The sequence below is a fragment of the Anopheles nili genome, chromosome 2 (genome assembly GCF_943737925.1).
Source record: "Anopheles nili chromosome 2, idAnoNiliSN_F5_01, whole genome shotgun sequence".
In the NCBI taxonomy this organism is placed as follows: domain Eukaryota; kingdom Metazoa; phylum Arthropoda; class Insecta; order Diptera; family Culicidae; genus Anopheles; species Anopheles nili.
In genome coordinates, this window is record NC_071291.1 from 53,788,771 (window position 1) to 53,806,169 (window position 17,399).

General features: G+C 42.0%; 4 protein-coding genes across 4 annotated transcripts in view; 3 read left to right on the forward strand and 1 right to left on the reverse strand.

The window, feature by feature from the left end:
- The window catches only part of LOC128720623 (centrosomal protein of 135 kDa), a 30,470-nt gene that overhangs the window by 10,089 nt on the left and 2,982 nt on the right, over window positions 1-17,399 (reverse strand). The window contains exons 4-6 of the mRNA XM_053814302.1: window positions 7,756-9,020; window positions 7,467-7,677; window positions 7,281-7,396 (exon numbers count right to left, since the gene is read on the reverse strand). Coding sequence (XP_053670277.1) covers window positions 7,281-7,396; window positions 7,467-7,677; window positions 7,756-9,020 — 1,592 coding nt within the window. The remainder of the gene's footprint in view (window positions 1-7,280; window positions 7,397-7,466; window positions 7,678-7,755; window positions 9,021-17,399) is intronic.
- On the forward strand, window positions 4,528-6,473 carry LOC128720624 (uncharacterized). Its single transcript, XM_053814303.1, has 4 exons — window positions 4,528-4,916; window positions 5,024-5,183; window positions 5,252-6,084; window positions 6,422-6,473. The coding sequence occupies exons 1-4, from the start codon at window positions 4,528-4,530 to the stop codon at window positions 6,471-6,473; spliced, it is 1,434 nt and encodes a 477-aa protein (XP_053670278.1).
- LOC128720625 (luciferin sulfotransferase-like) lies at window positions 9,420-10,726 on the forward strand. Its single transcript, XM_053814304.1, has 5 exons — window positions 9,420-9,757; window positions 9,815-10,163; window positions 10,247-10,352; window positions 10,426-10,504; window positions 10,576-10,726. The coding sequence occupies exons 1-5, from the start codon at window positions 9,420-9,422 to the stop codon at window positions 10,694-10,696; spliced, it is 993 nt and encodes a 330-aa protein (XP_053670279.1). The 3' UTR covers window positions 10,697-10,726.
- Window positions 14,435-15,738, forward strand: LOC128720627 (luciferin sulfotransferase-like). Its single transcript, XM_053814305.1, has 5 exons — window positions 14,435-14,769; window positions 14,848-15,196; window positions 15,282-15,387; window positions 15,453-15,528; window positions 15,618-15,738. Exons 1-5 carry the CDS (start codon window positions 14,435-14,437, stop codon window positions 15,736-15,738), a joined length of 987 nt encoding a protein of 328 aa, XP_053670280.1.

The window sequence follows — 17,399 nt, forward strand, 5'->3', positions numbered from 1 at the left end:
TGCCCCAAACGATTGACGAGCCAGTTCGTGCAAAAGGAAAAGTGCTTTTCATTTTCAGCACCGCAGCAATTACCTCATCTTGTTACAAATCAGACATTCGCCACGGAGTGTGAATCAAACAAACACAACTAGCGCACGTGCTAGATCTTCGTTCCAGTCACTCCTAAGCAACGTGTTTATGCCTAAGTGATTCAATCTTAAGGAGGAAATTAGAGAGAAAACATCCATATCCTGAAACACACACCTAAGATGCGAATCAAAGACTGCTGGATCTTACGTATAAGCGGTAAAATAGAAAAGCTAATTCTGTAATGATTTTGAACATACTTTTTTTCCGGACAATTCGTCGAACGAGGAGAAAGTTCAACAATCGAACGAATTGTCTGAGTATAAGTTAAAACCAAACCTGGTACATCAATTATGCGTCCAACCAAGCCAGCAATAACCATCGGCTGACCACAAGATCCAATATAAAGCATCAGCTCTCGTGTTGCTCGGGTACGACGCTGTAGACATACCGTTTTGTATTCCTCGCCACGATGATGTCCACCTTACCGTGAATAATTTGCGGTTCTGATAATCGTTTTAATGGTGACCGCGAGGCAAGATATTAGCACCCTTTCCGAACGCCGGAACATGCGTTTGATGCGGTTTATTATTTTTCGTAACCCGTGCCATAATATTCCAATGCAATCCAACAGCTATGTATCTGCTTATGTAACAATCAAAATAAGAAATGCCTGATAAATATATTAAATCTTTATTAAACTCCAAAATGGATGGAATAGTTTACCCTAGCTCTAGCTCTAGTTTCTCACGATTCATTCATTAATGAGTAGTATTTGAATTGTGACACGATCGTGAAATAACTCGGCAGCGATTGTCTTTCAACGGATGCTGCAAATCGTAATGATAGAATCACCCGATTTGCATAACCTTTTCTAATTGTTAAAAAAAAACTAAGAGCTATGCAACGAACAAATAGCAGGAAAAAAAACTTTTCCTTTCACTTTGCCATGCCAATGGAAGATACTAGAGAAAATGTGAGAGAAAAACAGCACAAGTAACATCAATAACCCCGTTTCATCAAGGCCATTCGGTAGGTGCGTTTGCGGTACGATGGATTTAACTGCTGTTGCCCCAAGCAACCAATCAATCAGAGATGATCAGTACCCTGAACAACTGCATAATTGCCATCATTGCAACCAGATGCTGAAACGCCCGTGGAATCGAGGTCATGACGTGGGAACGTTACAGGTCTCGTCACTTTTCTGTCTGTTCAAAATTATTTCCCGACTTGTAGAATTCTTTTTCTCCCGTGTTGCTATTTTTTAATGTCACTGTTTGGACGGCTCGCAACACGCAGATGTACATACTCTACTTAATATGCGAAATGACCCTATTGTATTCCTGCCGCGGAATTAAGCTAACGTACGGGATACCCTCTGGTCAATGGCTCCCTGAATGGACACGAAAGAAAACACAAAACTATGTGTCTCTTCGTACTAGCAACATCGTTCAAACGCTAAATTTTGTCTTCGCGAGAAAGCACCCAATCCAGCCAGCATGCAACACTCATGCAGCTCTCGACCATAGCAGTGCATATTTCTATCACCACAAGCCAATTTTACGATCGGCTCTGATGATGGCCATAATTTCGAACCTAATAACACCAACCGCCGTAGGTTGCGCAATCTTTATCACCTCGGCTTTACCGTGTCGACAATTGGTGCCAAGATTTGTAGGTCACCTCCCCAAGCAAACGCGATGTCGGTTGCTCGTCGTCACATGGAAATCGAGCCGTCGGGCATGGGACCATACCTCGTATGGGACTGCATCGCTGTTGAAGAGCAGCACGCCGTCACTGGTGGTCTTTAAACGCCAGGCCTCAAACCGCGGGCTGTTACTTCATACGACCGATCAGACATGTTCGACGATTATTCGTGTCGGCTTCGACAACATGGGTTGAAAAGAAAAACTCACAAAAAAGAAAAGCCCGCCAGCGCCTTCGTAGAGCTATAAAATGAGCATAAAGGAGTTAGCTCCTCCTTGTTAGATGAAGCCTCTTGAGCCTCGGGATAGGTACTCGAACATGGTAACTTCCAACAACGAAGGACTGATCTGCCTGCCCTAGCCGGTCGATAGTGTATCTTACCTTTTCTCTTGCCATGAGAGTTATGCAATACCCCAAATACAAACCAAACTATTACCGAGCTATCCAGCAAACCGCACGGCTTCGAAAGGCCGAGATGATAGTCATTGTACAAGAAAAACACACCTTCGCCAGACTTTGCTGTCATCAATTTGACGGATTTCGAATCGTACAACCTTTTGCAGGCAAAAGTTTAACTAATTGCAACTTCCGTTATGCGTGTTCGACTCTGGAGAATCAAGGAGGAGATCTCGATTTTCAATGATGCTTAATTCATGCGAAACTATGAAAAGATCAACAACTTGCCCTTTCGCGGGGAAAGTCAAAACTGACACGCCCATCAGTCGCGAGAGGCGTGGAATCAATTGTAAAATATAACCAACAACACCTTTGTTTAGGACTCCTAAAAAAGTCTCACTAAAACCGCGAGAAGCAAGGTTAAACACCTTTTCACGGTAGTTACCTTACGCGATATATGTGTCTCGAAGACAGGCAATTCGTTTTACATCATCGTTTTGTGTCGCTATAATAATCAGCAGGCTTGAATTCCTAGCGCTATTAGGTGGTAACAGACCGTTGCTGAACCAAACCGAGCCTAACCATCGTCGTCAACATAATGTTGAATTATTTTTTTGTCGACTGCAATACCTTTGACAACACTATAATTAGACGATGGAGTAGCACAATTCAAACGTACCAATTTGTAGCTGATACAACTTTGGAGCTGACAATTTTAATTCGCCTAATAAACAAAAAGCCTTTGTGTTATGTCGAAAATATCTCATCAAAATGTAAAGTTTTACGATTTTGTTTAGCCAAGCTCTTTTGAAAAAGCTAGTCTGTTCAAAATCCACAAATTACGATTCCCTAAATACTACTTGGCCGTCCCTAAATAAATGATAAATAACAAATTATGATTCCCGTCTTAAAAAATACAGATTTTATAGAAATTAAAGTATATTTTTGGACAAACATCTCGTTCATTACTCTCATCAAGCTCATTCAACATTTGCTCACAAAAAAAACATTGATTATTGAAGTAACCGTGAAATCTGGTCTCAGGTTCCGGCCTTGCGGTAGAGTCATTAGAGCACGCGTTGAATGTCAGTTAAAAATAAAACAAAATCATTATTCATATATGATGGCACTCTAAACTGATAGTCAATCGACCAAAAACCTGAACAACCGGACGCGTAGCAAACTGTTTAATGTCTTCCGAACCTGTGGCCTTGAGAAAGTCACTTTACTACCGGTAATAAACATCCGCGACGTGAACGACCGAGTGTTTCCACTTTCATCCCTACAACCGAGGAACCCAATGACACGCATAGAGACTGCGGGAAGCTGCTCTGTCAATCTGCGCTACATCAAACTCCAGTTGCATAATATGTGGAGCAGATGCGGAGCAGCGACAAAATGGCAACGAACGGGTTAACCCACCGACCGTAAACTGCCGTCCCACGAGATTACGCAGCTTTCGCGAGCGATTATTCATTTTCCAGTGCATCTGGAACGACCGGGAAACCTAGCGAATTGGGGGAAAAAATGTAGGCCAACCCCGTCGTGCGAAATGGCACGAGGCTTATATTATCGAAACACGCAACCGCCTGCCACGTTCACTTTCGTTGGCAAATAATCGTGCCCGGAGCGCGGGACGGTCGAGGACCGGCCTAAACTGGTATATAACTGGTCGCTTTTTCCCCAAAATCGGATCAACAGATGTTTGTTTTGCAGGCACCGCTTAAGAGCCGCCTGCTACGTGTGTATCTGCGCTAGCATGGGAGGTCAACACCAATTAACTCCTGCTAAAAGATACCAGAGCGTCAAGATGACTGCTTTATGCCATCGCCAATTAATGGAAATTTATTCATTCTCCCAACCGCGGGGCCGTCGATATTAGTCCCAATGAATGTGGATTTTCCCAAGATGATGCCGAAAATGGCTGTCAAGCATGGTGGGCATCTTATCAATTCTGCGAATAACAACCATCCTTTGGCGCTACCGGCTGATAGATATTAACATATCCTCTTGTCGATGTTGCAATAAACGCCATTTTGCTAGATGGGACACATATGTTTCATCGGTTGCATGGAGAAGGAAAAATACTTATGGAGACTGACTCATAGAAGCATCATTTGTAAATCTAATCCCTTCGCCATCCACCAACCCTATCGCAACACCAATAAATAAGAAATCCTCACTACTCAGTCAATGAAATACTAATGTAACTCAAAATCCTCACTTCTCAGTCAATGGAATACTAATATAACTCAATACAGAATGATGCAATCCATAACACCCTTAGTAATATCAAATGGTTAATACTTATTCTCTTTTTCTTTTCTACCACTCATTATCAACACCTCAGCATTGTGATGAGGCATGCATCCATATGGATGTGTATTCTGCTGACATTCTACAACCTCCAAGTGACAACACTGGCGGCCATCGTTCCACCACCATGGAGCGATCCGAACAAAAACCCCTGTGCTAGCCAACCGGGCGGCTGGCAACTTCTCTACTGGCCGCCACTAAAGCGATGCTTTAAGATATTCCAACTAGGCTTCCCTTGCCCCGATACGATGGAGCTGAGCCCGGTCGGAGCTGGTTCTACGGGACTGGGCTCGACGGCCGAATGTCGCTGTCCGCCGGGAACGGCTCAATCGCCGCTGACCAAAAAATGCCACAAGCTCTTCGAGCGTGGCCCGTGTGAGTTCGGTCAGTACTTTGCACCGATCGCGGATTCCGCAGGAAGAAGTGCCATGTAAGAAAATAGATCATCAATTCGCAGGGAGCCGGTGGGAGCCCTAGTGATGTATTACTTTATCGTACCAGAATTAAGTAACACAAGAACATTAATCACTCTTACAGACCAAAACAACGCTGGGGCGTTTGTAAGTCGACGGAGATTTGCGATAACGGTATGATCTACTGGCCACAGGATAACAAATGTTATCAAATTCACGCTAAAGGACCCTGTCCTAAAGGGAAGCTTATCAGCTTGGACAACAACGGAATTGCCCGTTGTAAGGTACGTGAATCGATAGAAGAAAATAACACTTGCATTTCTGATAACTCACCTCACTTCTCTATCAACAGTGCGAAAATGAAGGCGACCTCAGCAACTACTTCTACGAGGACACAGAAACATGCCACGAATTTTTCACCAAAGGACCCTGCCTCGGAACTGGCGAGCTGTTTCTACCTTCGCGAAAATGCTCCTGCCACGAGCGACTGCCACACTACCACAACGAAACGAACCAGTGCTACGAGCTAGGAACAATTGGACCCTGTCCTTTCGGGCACACGTTCATCGTGGCGGATAGCAAACGGCAATCAGAAGGATCAAGCGGGACAACGTCAGGTGGCATGAAAGCCGAATGCCGCTGTAAGGATGGGTACGTCCCATGGAAGGATGGTTACTGCTACAAACTCTACACCCAAGGTCCGTGTGAGTTCGGTTCGTTCGTCACCGAATCCAACGTCTGCACCATCAACCCATGCGAGAAAGGTCGACTGTATTTTCCGCAGGAAAAAACCTGTTACCGCATCGGTTCGCAAGGTCCATGCAGTCTGCATCAAGTGGTCATCTTCGATTTCACGTCGCGACCCTCGCTAGATGGTATTTCGTACAACGGAATGTGCGGTTGCTCAGGTGTGATCTCGAACCTGGATCAGTCCTGCACGGACGAAAGCGACCAAATACCCCAAAGCGCATGTGACAGTACACCCGAGATGGTGGAAGTAAACCGACAGTGCTACAAACTGTACACACGTGGACCATGTGGCCCTGGGCAGTGGTTGGAAGCGAAGAAAATACCCACACGCATACGATCGGCGTCCTGCGTCTGCAGACCGGGATACACGCCGTACGAACAACCGCTCGCGAACGGTGTTGTAGGCTGCCAGGCGCCTAGTGTCGGCATTGCCAGGTACTTGAACTACCGCCGTCATTTACATTCGCGAGCTCCTGGTAACCTAACACTCCCTTTGTCCTAGTAGCTTCCTGACCTTACATTCATTCCCTGATCCCTAGTCGTATGTCCTAGTAGTTTCCAAACTTCACATTCATTCCCTGATCCCTTGCTTGCTTAAGCACCGCGCCAAACAGATCCTCGTACTTATCCAAATGTCTCGCTTGTGGATACGCTTTTGTGTAACTGCTGCTTATCACCATATGCTAACAATCATATTCATTACCATTGTCTGTGTATTTTTTCTTTTCTCCACACCCGGCTCTTTGCTCCTCATGCATCCACATACTGCCAGATGGTTCATGAGCTTGCTTGGCTTTGGAACATCCGACCCGGACGAATACTGAAAAGCCGACGGAATGGAAACAAATTCAGCTGCCTTTCTGATCACATTTTGCAATTCAGTTACCAAAAACACGAACAACGCACTGCACCTCGACATTGACGCACAAGCTATTTGCAATGCTTCCAAACCAGCCTTTTTATGAGTAGTCTAAAACGCACTCGTTTAAAGATACGCAAAATCATTTCATTTCACAAAAGCACATTTCTATGTCTTATAGCTTCTAATGAATGCACATACAACTCATCGTAAACGCTATTTAACATGGCAAATCGACTTTTCCGTAGAAATTGGTCCAAAACCATGTGCCATAGGACAACAAACTAAACAAATTACAGCCTATGGATTTTGTATTCATCCATCAATTTTCAAGTGATTACTATTTATGTGTGTGAATTTAATTATAATATGTAAAATGTAAAACTACACACATTTTCTACAAAAAAAATAAACATATATTTCTGCATCTCTGATATGCTTTAGACATACAAAAAAAATCAACTTCAACATCACAGTTTCACCAGTTGAAAAATAACACTAGTTAACACAATTTATAGTGTTCATATAATTAAAAAAAAACCAAAACAAAATTAATATGCTATGATCGTGAGGCTAGCGATTTGTAATAGAACCTACAAGAAAGAACCAGTTTGATATCCAGCGTGAAATGGATAGTATAACGCATGAAAATAAATGAAACTCATCGTTTATACATGGACTGAATAGAACGTAAGAATGCGTGTAGAAAAATATAGCTGTCCTAATAAAACATAATTAATTTAAGTCAAACAATGAATTATCGATCACTTACTTGAGTTTGCTCTGCAGTTGATCAATGTTACGTTGAAGTTCGTTCCTTTTTGTCTTCAACGAAGTCAGCTCACCCTCGGCCGTGAACAATAATTCTGTTTTTTTGTCCAAATTCATCTGATTCAAAATAAAATATGATCAATATAATGTGATTCGATCCAGAAGCCAACATTTTACGTTTGCTTACCAAAAGATTATTTTTTTCCCGTTCGAGGGCAGCGTTCGAAGCTCTTAGTACATTGATCTCGCTCTTCAAATTGCAAACTTGCTTATGTGCATCTTCGACGGTGTTGTCCACTTGATGAAGCTTACTCTCCGCCGTGCCGAGCTGCGTTTCAGTGCTCAGCAAACGATTTTGATGTAACGCAAGTGTATGTTCAGTTTGTTCTTGGATTATTCTGTAAAATATATTCGTGTTATAAAACAAAAACTGAAATAAAAATGTTCAACATAGGGAGCCCTAATATTGGACATACTTTAACTTTGAGTGGGTGAGCTTGAGCTTACTGTAGTTCGCCTCTAACTCTTTTACTCGACTCTGAAGTTCTCGGTTTTCTTCTTTTAGCATTTTTACACTCGTTTGTGCTGCAGCCTGACTGCTCTGCAATTCTCGTTTCTCCGCTTCCAGCTTTGTTACCTGCACACTGTACCCAACAATGAGATTCTCGTGCTTGGCAAGCTCGTCTTGCTGGCTTCTTGTAGAAAGCTTTAATTTTTCTCGCAAAGCATCCCTCTCCTGTTCAAGCTGTTGAGCCATGGACTTGACAGCATCACGTTCTCGCTCGATCCGCCGAATAGCTGCCTGGACAGAGAGGGATGATTGCGCTGAACCTATCGAATCAGCTGTTTTCACCTTTGCCACACTTGCAGTTGTTTGAGGTCGATATGATTTGCGCTGCTCATGAAGTTCAATCTTCAGCTCGGCAAGCTTATGATCCTTGTCGATGGTTTCTTGTTTGAGATGCGTTATCTTACTACGCTGCCGTTCCGATTCTGAACTAAATTTGTCTCGTTCTTCCTTCGCTTGTCGCAATTTTTCCTCCAAATCGCTGCATCGAAACTGCAGAGATTGCAACTCCACATTATTTTCGATGTTACTAGCCGATCGCTGCTGTTTCTGTTGGTCTAGAACGGAGTATTTTTGCTTGAGTTTTGTGTACTTCGTTTTTACTTTTTCGTAGTCCGCCAAAATAGTCTGTTCACGATCCTTTAACTCGTTCAGCTGCTTGTACAGCTGACGCTTTTCTTCCGTCGCTTGCCTGAGTGCATTGTGCAGTGTGACGTCCGATGGACCAGCAAATGAAGATGAAGAACTATCCGATACTTGATGTGCTGGAGCCGCTCCAGAGCACAGCTCCACAAGAGATTCTAGCTCTCGTACGCGTAATAGCGATTCTTGCAATTTGATGTTTAGCTCCGAGTTCTTGCGATCACGATCAAGAATGTTAAGGTTGGCCTCCGACTCCACTTTTAACGCAACATTTTCAAATTCCCGCAATTCTTTCTCGAGCTGCTGATTTTTCTCTGAAATCCGATTCAGCCGCTGGGCAGTACGTTCATGGGTTTCCTGTGCTTCGGTTAGTTTCTGCTGTAACGCCAATTTCTCTTGCTGTAGCGCTGTTACATCGTGACCAAGCACATCGACTCCACGGTAACAGCAATCCTTAGCTAGTGCTGCAGCCGGGCGACCGCCAGCGAAAAGGGTACCGAGTCTTTGTATTTCACGATCTCGCGAATTAACCTGTGTGTAGGAAAGAAAATAAAAAAAATCAATAAGATTTTTAATACAACATGGAACTGCAAATATTGAAGGAATTAGACGAAGATATCACACGCTGAGAAGTGATCATTTTTGAAGCCAATTTAAATTATGCCATTTCTACAATGTATCTACCGCATAGTGATAAGCCTAACAGCAATAAAATCTCTGTTTCTGGCTAATATGGGGAACATTGTTTTCCTACGTATTCTGCAAAGACTTTCTACATGAGTGCAATTTTTTTATTAGCCATATCTTATCAACTGTTTATTATATGATAAGGGGTTTAACTCGATGACTAAACCGATGTTTGTTATTCATACTCTAACAATCTATGACATTGATTTGCTAGTATTCTGCGAGAGTTCTACAAGGGTGGACATGTTCAATTATAAACCTCTCACGTCGGAGCTTGCAAAAGCCGTGCAAGTACCAGCCAATGGTTTGTTGGTCGAGGTGCATTTGAGCGATTCGTCAGGCCTTCCGAGAGGTACAGCAGAAAACCAAAGGCCAGTGGCATACTGCGTGTTGAATGAAAATTACAAAACCTCAGCCGAAAGGATACACAATCTAACTGTTTATGAAGATGACTTGTGGATAGTGACGGCACCGAAGTGCGGCACAACCTGGACCCAGGAGATGATGTGGTTACTAGACAATAACCTGAACTATCAGAAGGCGTCTGAAATCAACCTTATCTACAGGTCAATTTTTCTAGAGTAAGCATCTATATTTTCCCCATCCAAAGCAAAAAATCAACTAACGCATTTTGTAAGATTTTCTACGTTAGTGCAACAAATCTCGCAAGACACGATCACGCAGGTAGAGCAGATGCATCGTCCGCGACACATTAAAACACATCTTCCGATGGCTCTACTTCCGGCACAACTTTGGACCGTGCGACCACGGATCGTTTATTGCGCACGAAATCCAAAGGACATGGTAACGAGTTTCTACCATCACTATCGACACATTCATGGATATACCGGTACCAAAGAAACGTTCCTTGAAGCAATTCTCGAAGATCTAGTGATGTTTCAACCACAAATACCTCATACACTGGATTTTTGGAATATAAGACACGAACAAAACATCCTTTTCATACATTTTGAGGAGATGAAACGGGTATATAGTAATAGATTTAATAGTTACATTATGGCTAATGAATGTTTCGTCGTTAAATGAATGAAACGTTCTCTTTACAACAGGATATGCCTGCAGTGCTTGCACGAGCTTCTAAATTTCTAGACAAATCGTACAGTAAAGAGCAACTCAAACGACTAGAAGAACATCTATCGTTCGACGTTATGAAAAGTAAGATATGATTCAAATATTATCCTTCTTATGATGTTTTCTTTTACCTAATGCATTTTCTACTATCATTTAGATAACGAGTCAGCCAACAACTCTATCCTTTTGACGATGATGAAATCTATAACCGCAACTAATGTAGAAGATGAGTTTCAGTAAGTCTATAAATGATAAGCACCTCACCGATATTCAATCACAATCAGATTGCAAATATTTTTTTCAACAGGTTTATGAGAAAGGGACAAATAGGATCCCATCGGCAGGAACTTCCAAACGAATATATCGAGAGACTGTCTGCATACACCCAAAAATACTTAGAAGGTTCAAATTTCAAATTTATCGAATAGATTAAAGAATAATGTACAAAACTTTTAAATATTTTTTTTAAATAAACTAATCAATATTTGATGCTATTATAAGCTACAAAACCGAGCTGGAATACAGTTAGTTTGTAAATAAAAATAAAATCTTTAACGCATCAGCTTTCGATTTGGGAGCACTTTCTGAATTCACAACTACAAGAATACGCCTTATTAAACAGGTTTTTTGGCAGTTCAAGGTCAGCCAAAATAACCCCGGATTTTTTATCTTTAAGCTTGTGTTTGTCAGCACACTTTGGATTTGGAAAAGAAACACCTTATTTCAAGCGTCTAGCTTATAGTGTCCTGCCGTTTCTCTTCGTAAAGTAGCGCAGTAAATAGTGTTGTGTCTGTCTCGGTATTATTCTGCAGCAAGTGAACACAGAAAGTGCAGTTATTTCCGTTAAACAAACTATCGTCTGGCAGCGAAACATAATCAGCAGAATGTTTACTAACAAACCTTTAAATTCCGAGATAGCCAGAGCGGTCAAGGCGCCCTTACACGGGAGCACCACCGAGTTGCATCTTACTGATAGCAGCTATCTTCCGGCAGGCGAAAAGCCACGTAAGCCGACGCATTGCGTTCTCACGTCCCAATATGCAACATTGGCAGAGCGTATTCATAATCTTACTGTATACGAGGACGATGTGTGGATACTAAGTTTTCCCAAGTGTGGCACTACATGGACCCAAGAGATGGTGTGGTTAATCAGCCACGATTTGAATTACAAAACAGCTGCAGATGTAAATCTTCTTGACCGATCTATTTTTCTCGAGTATGATATTTTATTATGAAAATCTAATCTTTAACACCTTAAAATATTGCTGAACAAATGTTTCCATTTGCTATGTAGGTTTTCCGCCTTTGTGCTCAATTATCCTGGCGATACGATCGCGCAAGTGGAGCAAGCAACCCGTCCAAGGCACATCCAATGTCATTTGCCGGTAGCATTGCTTCCAAAGCAAATCTGGACCGTTCGACCCAAGCTTATCTATTGCGCACGCAATCCGAAAGACGCTACGGTTAGCTTTTTTCATCATTATCGCCATATTCATGGCTACCAGGGAAATATGCAAGATTTCCTCGAGGCAATTTTAACGGATCAGGTACTCTTTGGACCGCAAATACCCCACACACTAGACTTTTGGAATATTCGGAAAGAAATGAACATTCTATTCATACATTTTGAGGATATGAAAATGGTAAGAAAAAAAAACAACTGATTTATTCACACTTTAACTCAATCAATTGGTATGACGGTTTTAGAACATGCACGAGGTTTTACAGAAAGTCTGCAAATTTTTCAATAAATCATATACCGCCCAGCAACTGGCGAAGTTAGAAAATCATCTTTCGTTCGACGTTATGAAAAGTAAGTAAATCATCGTATCGGAATGGCCACGTTTTAGTGATTATGTTTTTTTGCTACTTCAGACAACAATTCAGCGAATAATTCTTGCGTTTTGGAGCTGGTGGAATCCCTATCTGGCAAAAAGGTGGAGAATTTTAAGTGAGTATTAGTTTTAGTGTTACATTTAAGTGAAACAACAATTCCAGTATTTTTGCTTCATTTAATCGAATAGATTCATGCGTAAAGGAAAAGTCGGTTCGCATAATGACGAGCTTTCGGCGGAATATATAACAAGACTGAACGATTACATACAACGACACCTTGATGGGAGCGATTTCCGTTTTAAAGGATAATTTTCGATCACAAATAAACTAAGTTCATAAATAATAATCATCCAATAATCCCTTTCAAATTATTTCCAAATGGAAGCATTCGCATATGTACTGGCAACACTGCAAGGTACAATATTATTGCAGATGGAATTCTTATCTCCCGACACGCATACTAAGATCAAACCAATCGCTTGGAAAGCAGTAAAATGAGGGAATCCACCAAAAACAAGACACTGTGTCTGGTTCAGACTGTGCATTACGACGTGGTAATCGGCCAAGCCTCGCCAGTTGCGTTAAATTTTTGAAAATAACTACACGTCGTCTTGTGACTCGAACATCGTGCAATCATGGCATTCGAGTTCATTGACATAGTTGATCCAATTTTTCAAGCAACTTGCCGAGAACGCAACGAAGAAGACTACGTGCTGGTGCAATGCAACGATGTCTCCGAAGTGCCCACAAACCTTCCCAATTGGACACCAGAACCCACCTGCCTGTCGAGGCGATATGAACGCGTTGCGCAGACTATCAAGCAGATGGACGTTCGATCAGATGACGTATGGATAGTGACCTACCCCAAGAGTGGAACGACCTGGACGCAGGAGCTGATATGGTTGGTTTGCAATGGACTCGACTTCCAGAAGGCAAAGGACGTTTCAATCGATGCCCGATTCCCATTCATCGAGTAGGTGTAAACGGAATAAATCAGTGTATCATTTGGCGAACGACCGTCTATTCACGAAAACTGCTTTTATTTTAGCCTATCCGGATTACGCGATCTTCCGGAGCCTTTCAATCCGCTCCGCGATGCCCTTCAAATGCCTTCGCCACGGTTCATAAAATCGCACCTACCACCCGCTTTCTTGCCAAACGCCCTTTGGAGGGTCCAGCCAAAGCTCGTGTACGTTCGTCGCAATCCCAAATCCGTTGCCGTTTCGTATTATCACCACTCGGTCTCTCTACACTGCTACCAGGGAACGCTGGAGCAGTTCATCCGTTCCATGATGAACGAACTGGTCTATTATTCGCCCTACCATCGGCATGTCATTGAGTACAGCGAGCTGCGGTATCCAAATATGCTTTCACTGTGCTTTGAGGACATGAAGCATGATCTACCGAGTGCCATTAGACAGGTTTGCCAATTCTTCGACAAATCCTACTCCGACGAACAACTAACGCAACTGGCAGATCATCTGGGGTTCGATCGAATGCGTGAAAACGAATCCGTCAACCGTCGGCAGTGGATCGAATACAATATGAAGCAAACGAATCGAACCGATAAGATAGACGATAATGATATGCAGTTCATCAGAAGAGGAGAATCGGATGGATGGAAAAAAGAATTGCCGAAGGAATTAATCGAAGCTTTGGATCAATGGACATTAGAAAAAGTACCGTCAAACAGTAAATATGCAGCACTTTTTCAGTAAATTGTTAGTCCCATTTAATGTTATTATGATTATTATTAATCAACGTATCGATAAATAAATATATGTGAAACACTACCTTAAAGGTTTGTCATTTGATACGATGCGATTTAGTAGAAAAAATATCTACGTCTCTATTGAGAACATTCACCTCGCTTCCATATGTTGCTTTTGCACTATGTTGCTTTTGCACTCTGTTGCATTAAGTTGCATTGCTTATCTCATCTCATTACGGACAAAGAAAAAAACTATGAAAACCTTATCTCTTGTGGTTTGTTGTTAATTATTACTTCCTTGCTAGCAGCTTTCCACAACCTTTTGTGGTTTCATCCATTTTTTATTATTGTTGTGCGAAGCAAAATAAAAACAAAACCACTACAGCCATCCGCCTCTTTTGTGGTCATTCCATTTCCGACCTTGGCTAGCCTTCGCCACGATTGGCTGCAAGTTGACCCAAATATATTAGGCAGCAGTAACAGTCAAAAAAAACTCTCCCTTCTTCTTTTCTGCGGGTTAAAAACGGCTAGAGGTTTTGTTATGCGTATTGAAATTGTGCCATTTTAGTTCCAATCTGACGTTACGTGGATAAACATTCTCCCTCTAAGCTAAAGTGCGATGGCTTCTCCGTTTACCATCACCGATATCGAGTCCGAACTCTCTTGCCCGGGAGCTTCTTCTTTTGTGGAAATACAGCTCAATGATCTCTCAGATTTTCCACTGGCCAATACGTATCCTGACAGAAGACCACCTCCAGCAATCGTTCCATCGAAATATCGCAACTACGCTGAGCAGCTTCGTGATTTTGTGGTTTATGAAGACGATGTTTGGATCATTACTTTTCCGAAATGCGGAACGACCTGGACACAGGAGATGGTTTGGCTGATTGATCACGATCTGGACTATCAAACGGCACGGGAAGTGAACCTCAACACTCGATCCGTTTTCCTAGAGTACGTTTGCAAAACTTTGCACAACAATCTAAACGGTCCAACACATTTTGAGGAGAGTTGATATAACTTTCATTCTAGGATCGGTGCCATCGCTGACCAGCTAAACGTCAACACTATCACGGCAGCAAGCAACATGGATCGGCCACGGCACATAAAGTCTCACCTTCCAATGGCGCTGCTGCCTCGTCAACTATGGACGGTGAAACCTAGAATTGTTTACGTATCCCGAAATCCAAAGGATGTAGCAGTGTCCTATCTTCACCACTACCAAATGATCATGGGCTATCGTGGCTCGAAGGAATCTTTTCTTGAGGGGTTTTTACAGGATCGGGTTATGTTTTGTCCTCAGGTGCAACATGCACTCGATTTCTGGGCTTTGAAAGATGAACCCAACGTCCTATTTCTTACATATGAAGCCATGAAACGGGTGAGTGAAAAAACGAAAGGCTTTGCTGGATATAATTTACCTTGATATAACTTGATGATGATACCTTTCATTTCTTATGTCCTAGGACCTACGAAACGTTTTAACAAAAGTATGCCAGTTTTTCCAAAAATCTTATTCCGATACTCAGCTCGATGCGCTGGCTCTACATTTATCATTCGATCAAATGAAGAGTAAGTACATAGTGTAGAAAACACAAAACCAACTAAACAATGACTATTATTATGCTTATCTTTAGAAAATCCATCAACTAACAACGACCAGATGGTGCGCGGCGCGATGAAAATGAATGGTCGAGAAGGGGAAAAATTTGAGTACGTGTCTTTATCCCATATTATATACAGTAAAAGCAAATTTTGCATGTTACATAATTCTCTATTATTTATCGTTTTTGTCACCTTAGATTTATGAGGAAAGGAATAGTCGGAGACTACAAAAATGAGTTATCAGAGGAGTACATTTCAAAATTAAATCAATTCATAGAGCAACAACTTGCAGGAAGCGATTTCAAATATGACATGTAATTATACACGCTGAATATGGTGTATTAAAAATGATTAAAAATTCTTAACCAAGCAAGCGCCAGCGATTAATTTGAAATTTATAATAAAGTGAATATGGTGTATTAAAAATGATTAAAAATTCTTAACCAAGCAAGCGCCAGCGATTAATTTGAAATTTATAATAAAGAAGTTATTTTTAAACACCTTTTATAATATACATTCATTATTTTGTTCATTCACCATACCACAAGATACTAAAACAAATAAATTATAGAACATATTTGTTCTTTTATCCGATAACTCGTCTTTGTCCTCACAAAACAGCGTCATACTATCGTGTTTATTTTGTACTACTATCAACCTCATCACAACTACGACGCCAGAAGTTTAAAAGCATGTCACATTTCCATCATAATCAATGCTCTCGCAGTCTGAATGCATTTGTCGAAGGCGACACACATCGTCCAGAGTGAGCAGCACCCACAAATAACGCAAACATGGCATCATCGTTCAAGTTTACCGATCTCGACACAACCGTTGCGAGTCGCAACGAAGGTTTCCATCATATTCAAGTGCAGCTGGACGATCTGACAGATTACCCGTTGGATTACAATCTACACCCACCGAGCCCGATGTTCGTTTCCTCCAAATATCGGAACTACGCCCAGCAAGTGAAAGATTTCGAAGTCTACCCAGATGACGTTTGGATCGTAACTTTTCCAAAGAGTGGTACCACCTGGACCGAAGAAATGGTCTGGTTGATCAATCACGAGCTCGATTACAATACTGCGCGGAGCCTCAAATTGAACGAAAGATCAACATACCTCGAGTACACGAGCCCCTAATTACAATAAAACGCATTTTAATGAGATTCTTTCCTTTCAGATACGGTGCAATAGCAGATCGCTTTCCAATTAATACGATTAACATCGCGGCGAATAGCAAACGCCCGCGCCAAATAAAGTCTCATCTTCCACTATCACTGTTACCGCGTCAACTGTGGACCGTCAAGCCTCGGATCATTTACGTCGCACGCAACCCTAAGGATGTTGCTGTTTCGTACTTTCATCATTACCGTGTACTGGTTGACTACGCCGGCACCAAGGAGGCGTTTTTCGATGATTTGCTCAACGATCGTGTCGCGTACTGCCCAATTATACAGCACGTCCTCGATTTTTGGGCATTGAAAGACGAGCCCAACGTGCTATTTCTAACATACGAAAGCATGAAACGGGTAAGTACCTACAGTATATACCCTAACCGCCCAAAACAAAGCATTCACATAGAACTTTCGAATAGGATTTAAGAGCTCTGCTGCCAACTGTGTGTCGTTTTCTAAACAAGTTCTTCCCCGACAACCTGCTGGATGAACTGGCGTTACATTTGTCCTTCAATGAAATGAAAAGTAAGCCCCTAAAGCAAAGCCGCATTCCACCGCATTCTAATAATGCTAGTGTTGTGAATTTCAGAGAACTCAGCAACAAACAAGCAAGAAGTGGTGCGTAATGCTCTGCAATCTAGCAACCGTGCTGGTGAAAGTTTTGAGTAGGTAGCCTATCTATCAGGAGTGTGCATTGGAATATTAAAATAGAGTTTATCCTTTTATCCGTCATACAGTTTTATGCGTAAAGGAATCGTCGGCGATTTCCGTAACGAGATGCCCGAGGACTATATTAGGCGGT

Coding starts and splice junctions, on each gene's coding strand:
- LOC128720624 (XM_053814303.1), top strand. CDS start 4,528: ATGAGGCATGCATCCATATGGATGTGTATTCTGCTGACATTCTACAAC. Junction 4,917..5,023: donor TCCGCAGGAAGAAGTGCCAT/GTAAGAAAATAG, acceptor TCACTCTTACAG/ACCAAAACAACGCTGGGGCG. Junction 5,184..5,251: donor ACGGAATTGCCCGTTGTAAG/GTACGTGAATCG, acceptor CTCTATCAACAG/TGCGAAAATGAAGGCGACCT.
- LOC128720625 (XM_053814304.1), top strand. CDS start 9,420: ATGTTCAATTATAAACCTCTCACGTCGGAGCTTGCAAAAGCCGTGCAA. Junction 9,758..9,814: donor TACAGGTCAATTTTTCTAGA/GTAAGCATCTAT, acceptor GCATTTTGTAAG/ATTTTCTACGTTAGTGCAAC. Junction 10,353..10,425: donor ATCGTTCGACGTTATGAAAA/GTAAGATATGAT, acceptor ACTATCATTTAG/ATAACGAGTCAGCCAACAAC.
- LOC128720627 (XM_053814305.1), top strand. CDS start 14,435: ATGGCTTCTCCGTTTACCATCACCGATATCGAGTCCGAACTCTCTTGC. Junction 15,197..15,281: donor CATATGAAGCCATGAAACGG/GTGAGTGAAAAA, acceptor CTTATGTCCTAG/GACCTACGAAACGTTTTAAC. Junction 15,388..15,452: donor ATCATTCGATCAAATGAAGA/GTAAGTACATAG, acceptor GCTTATCTTTAG/AAAATCCATCAACTAACAAC.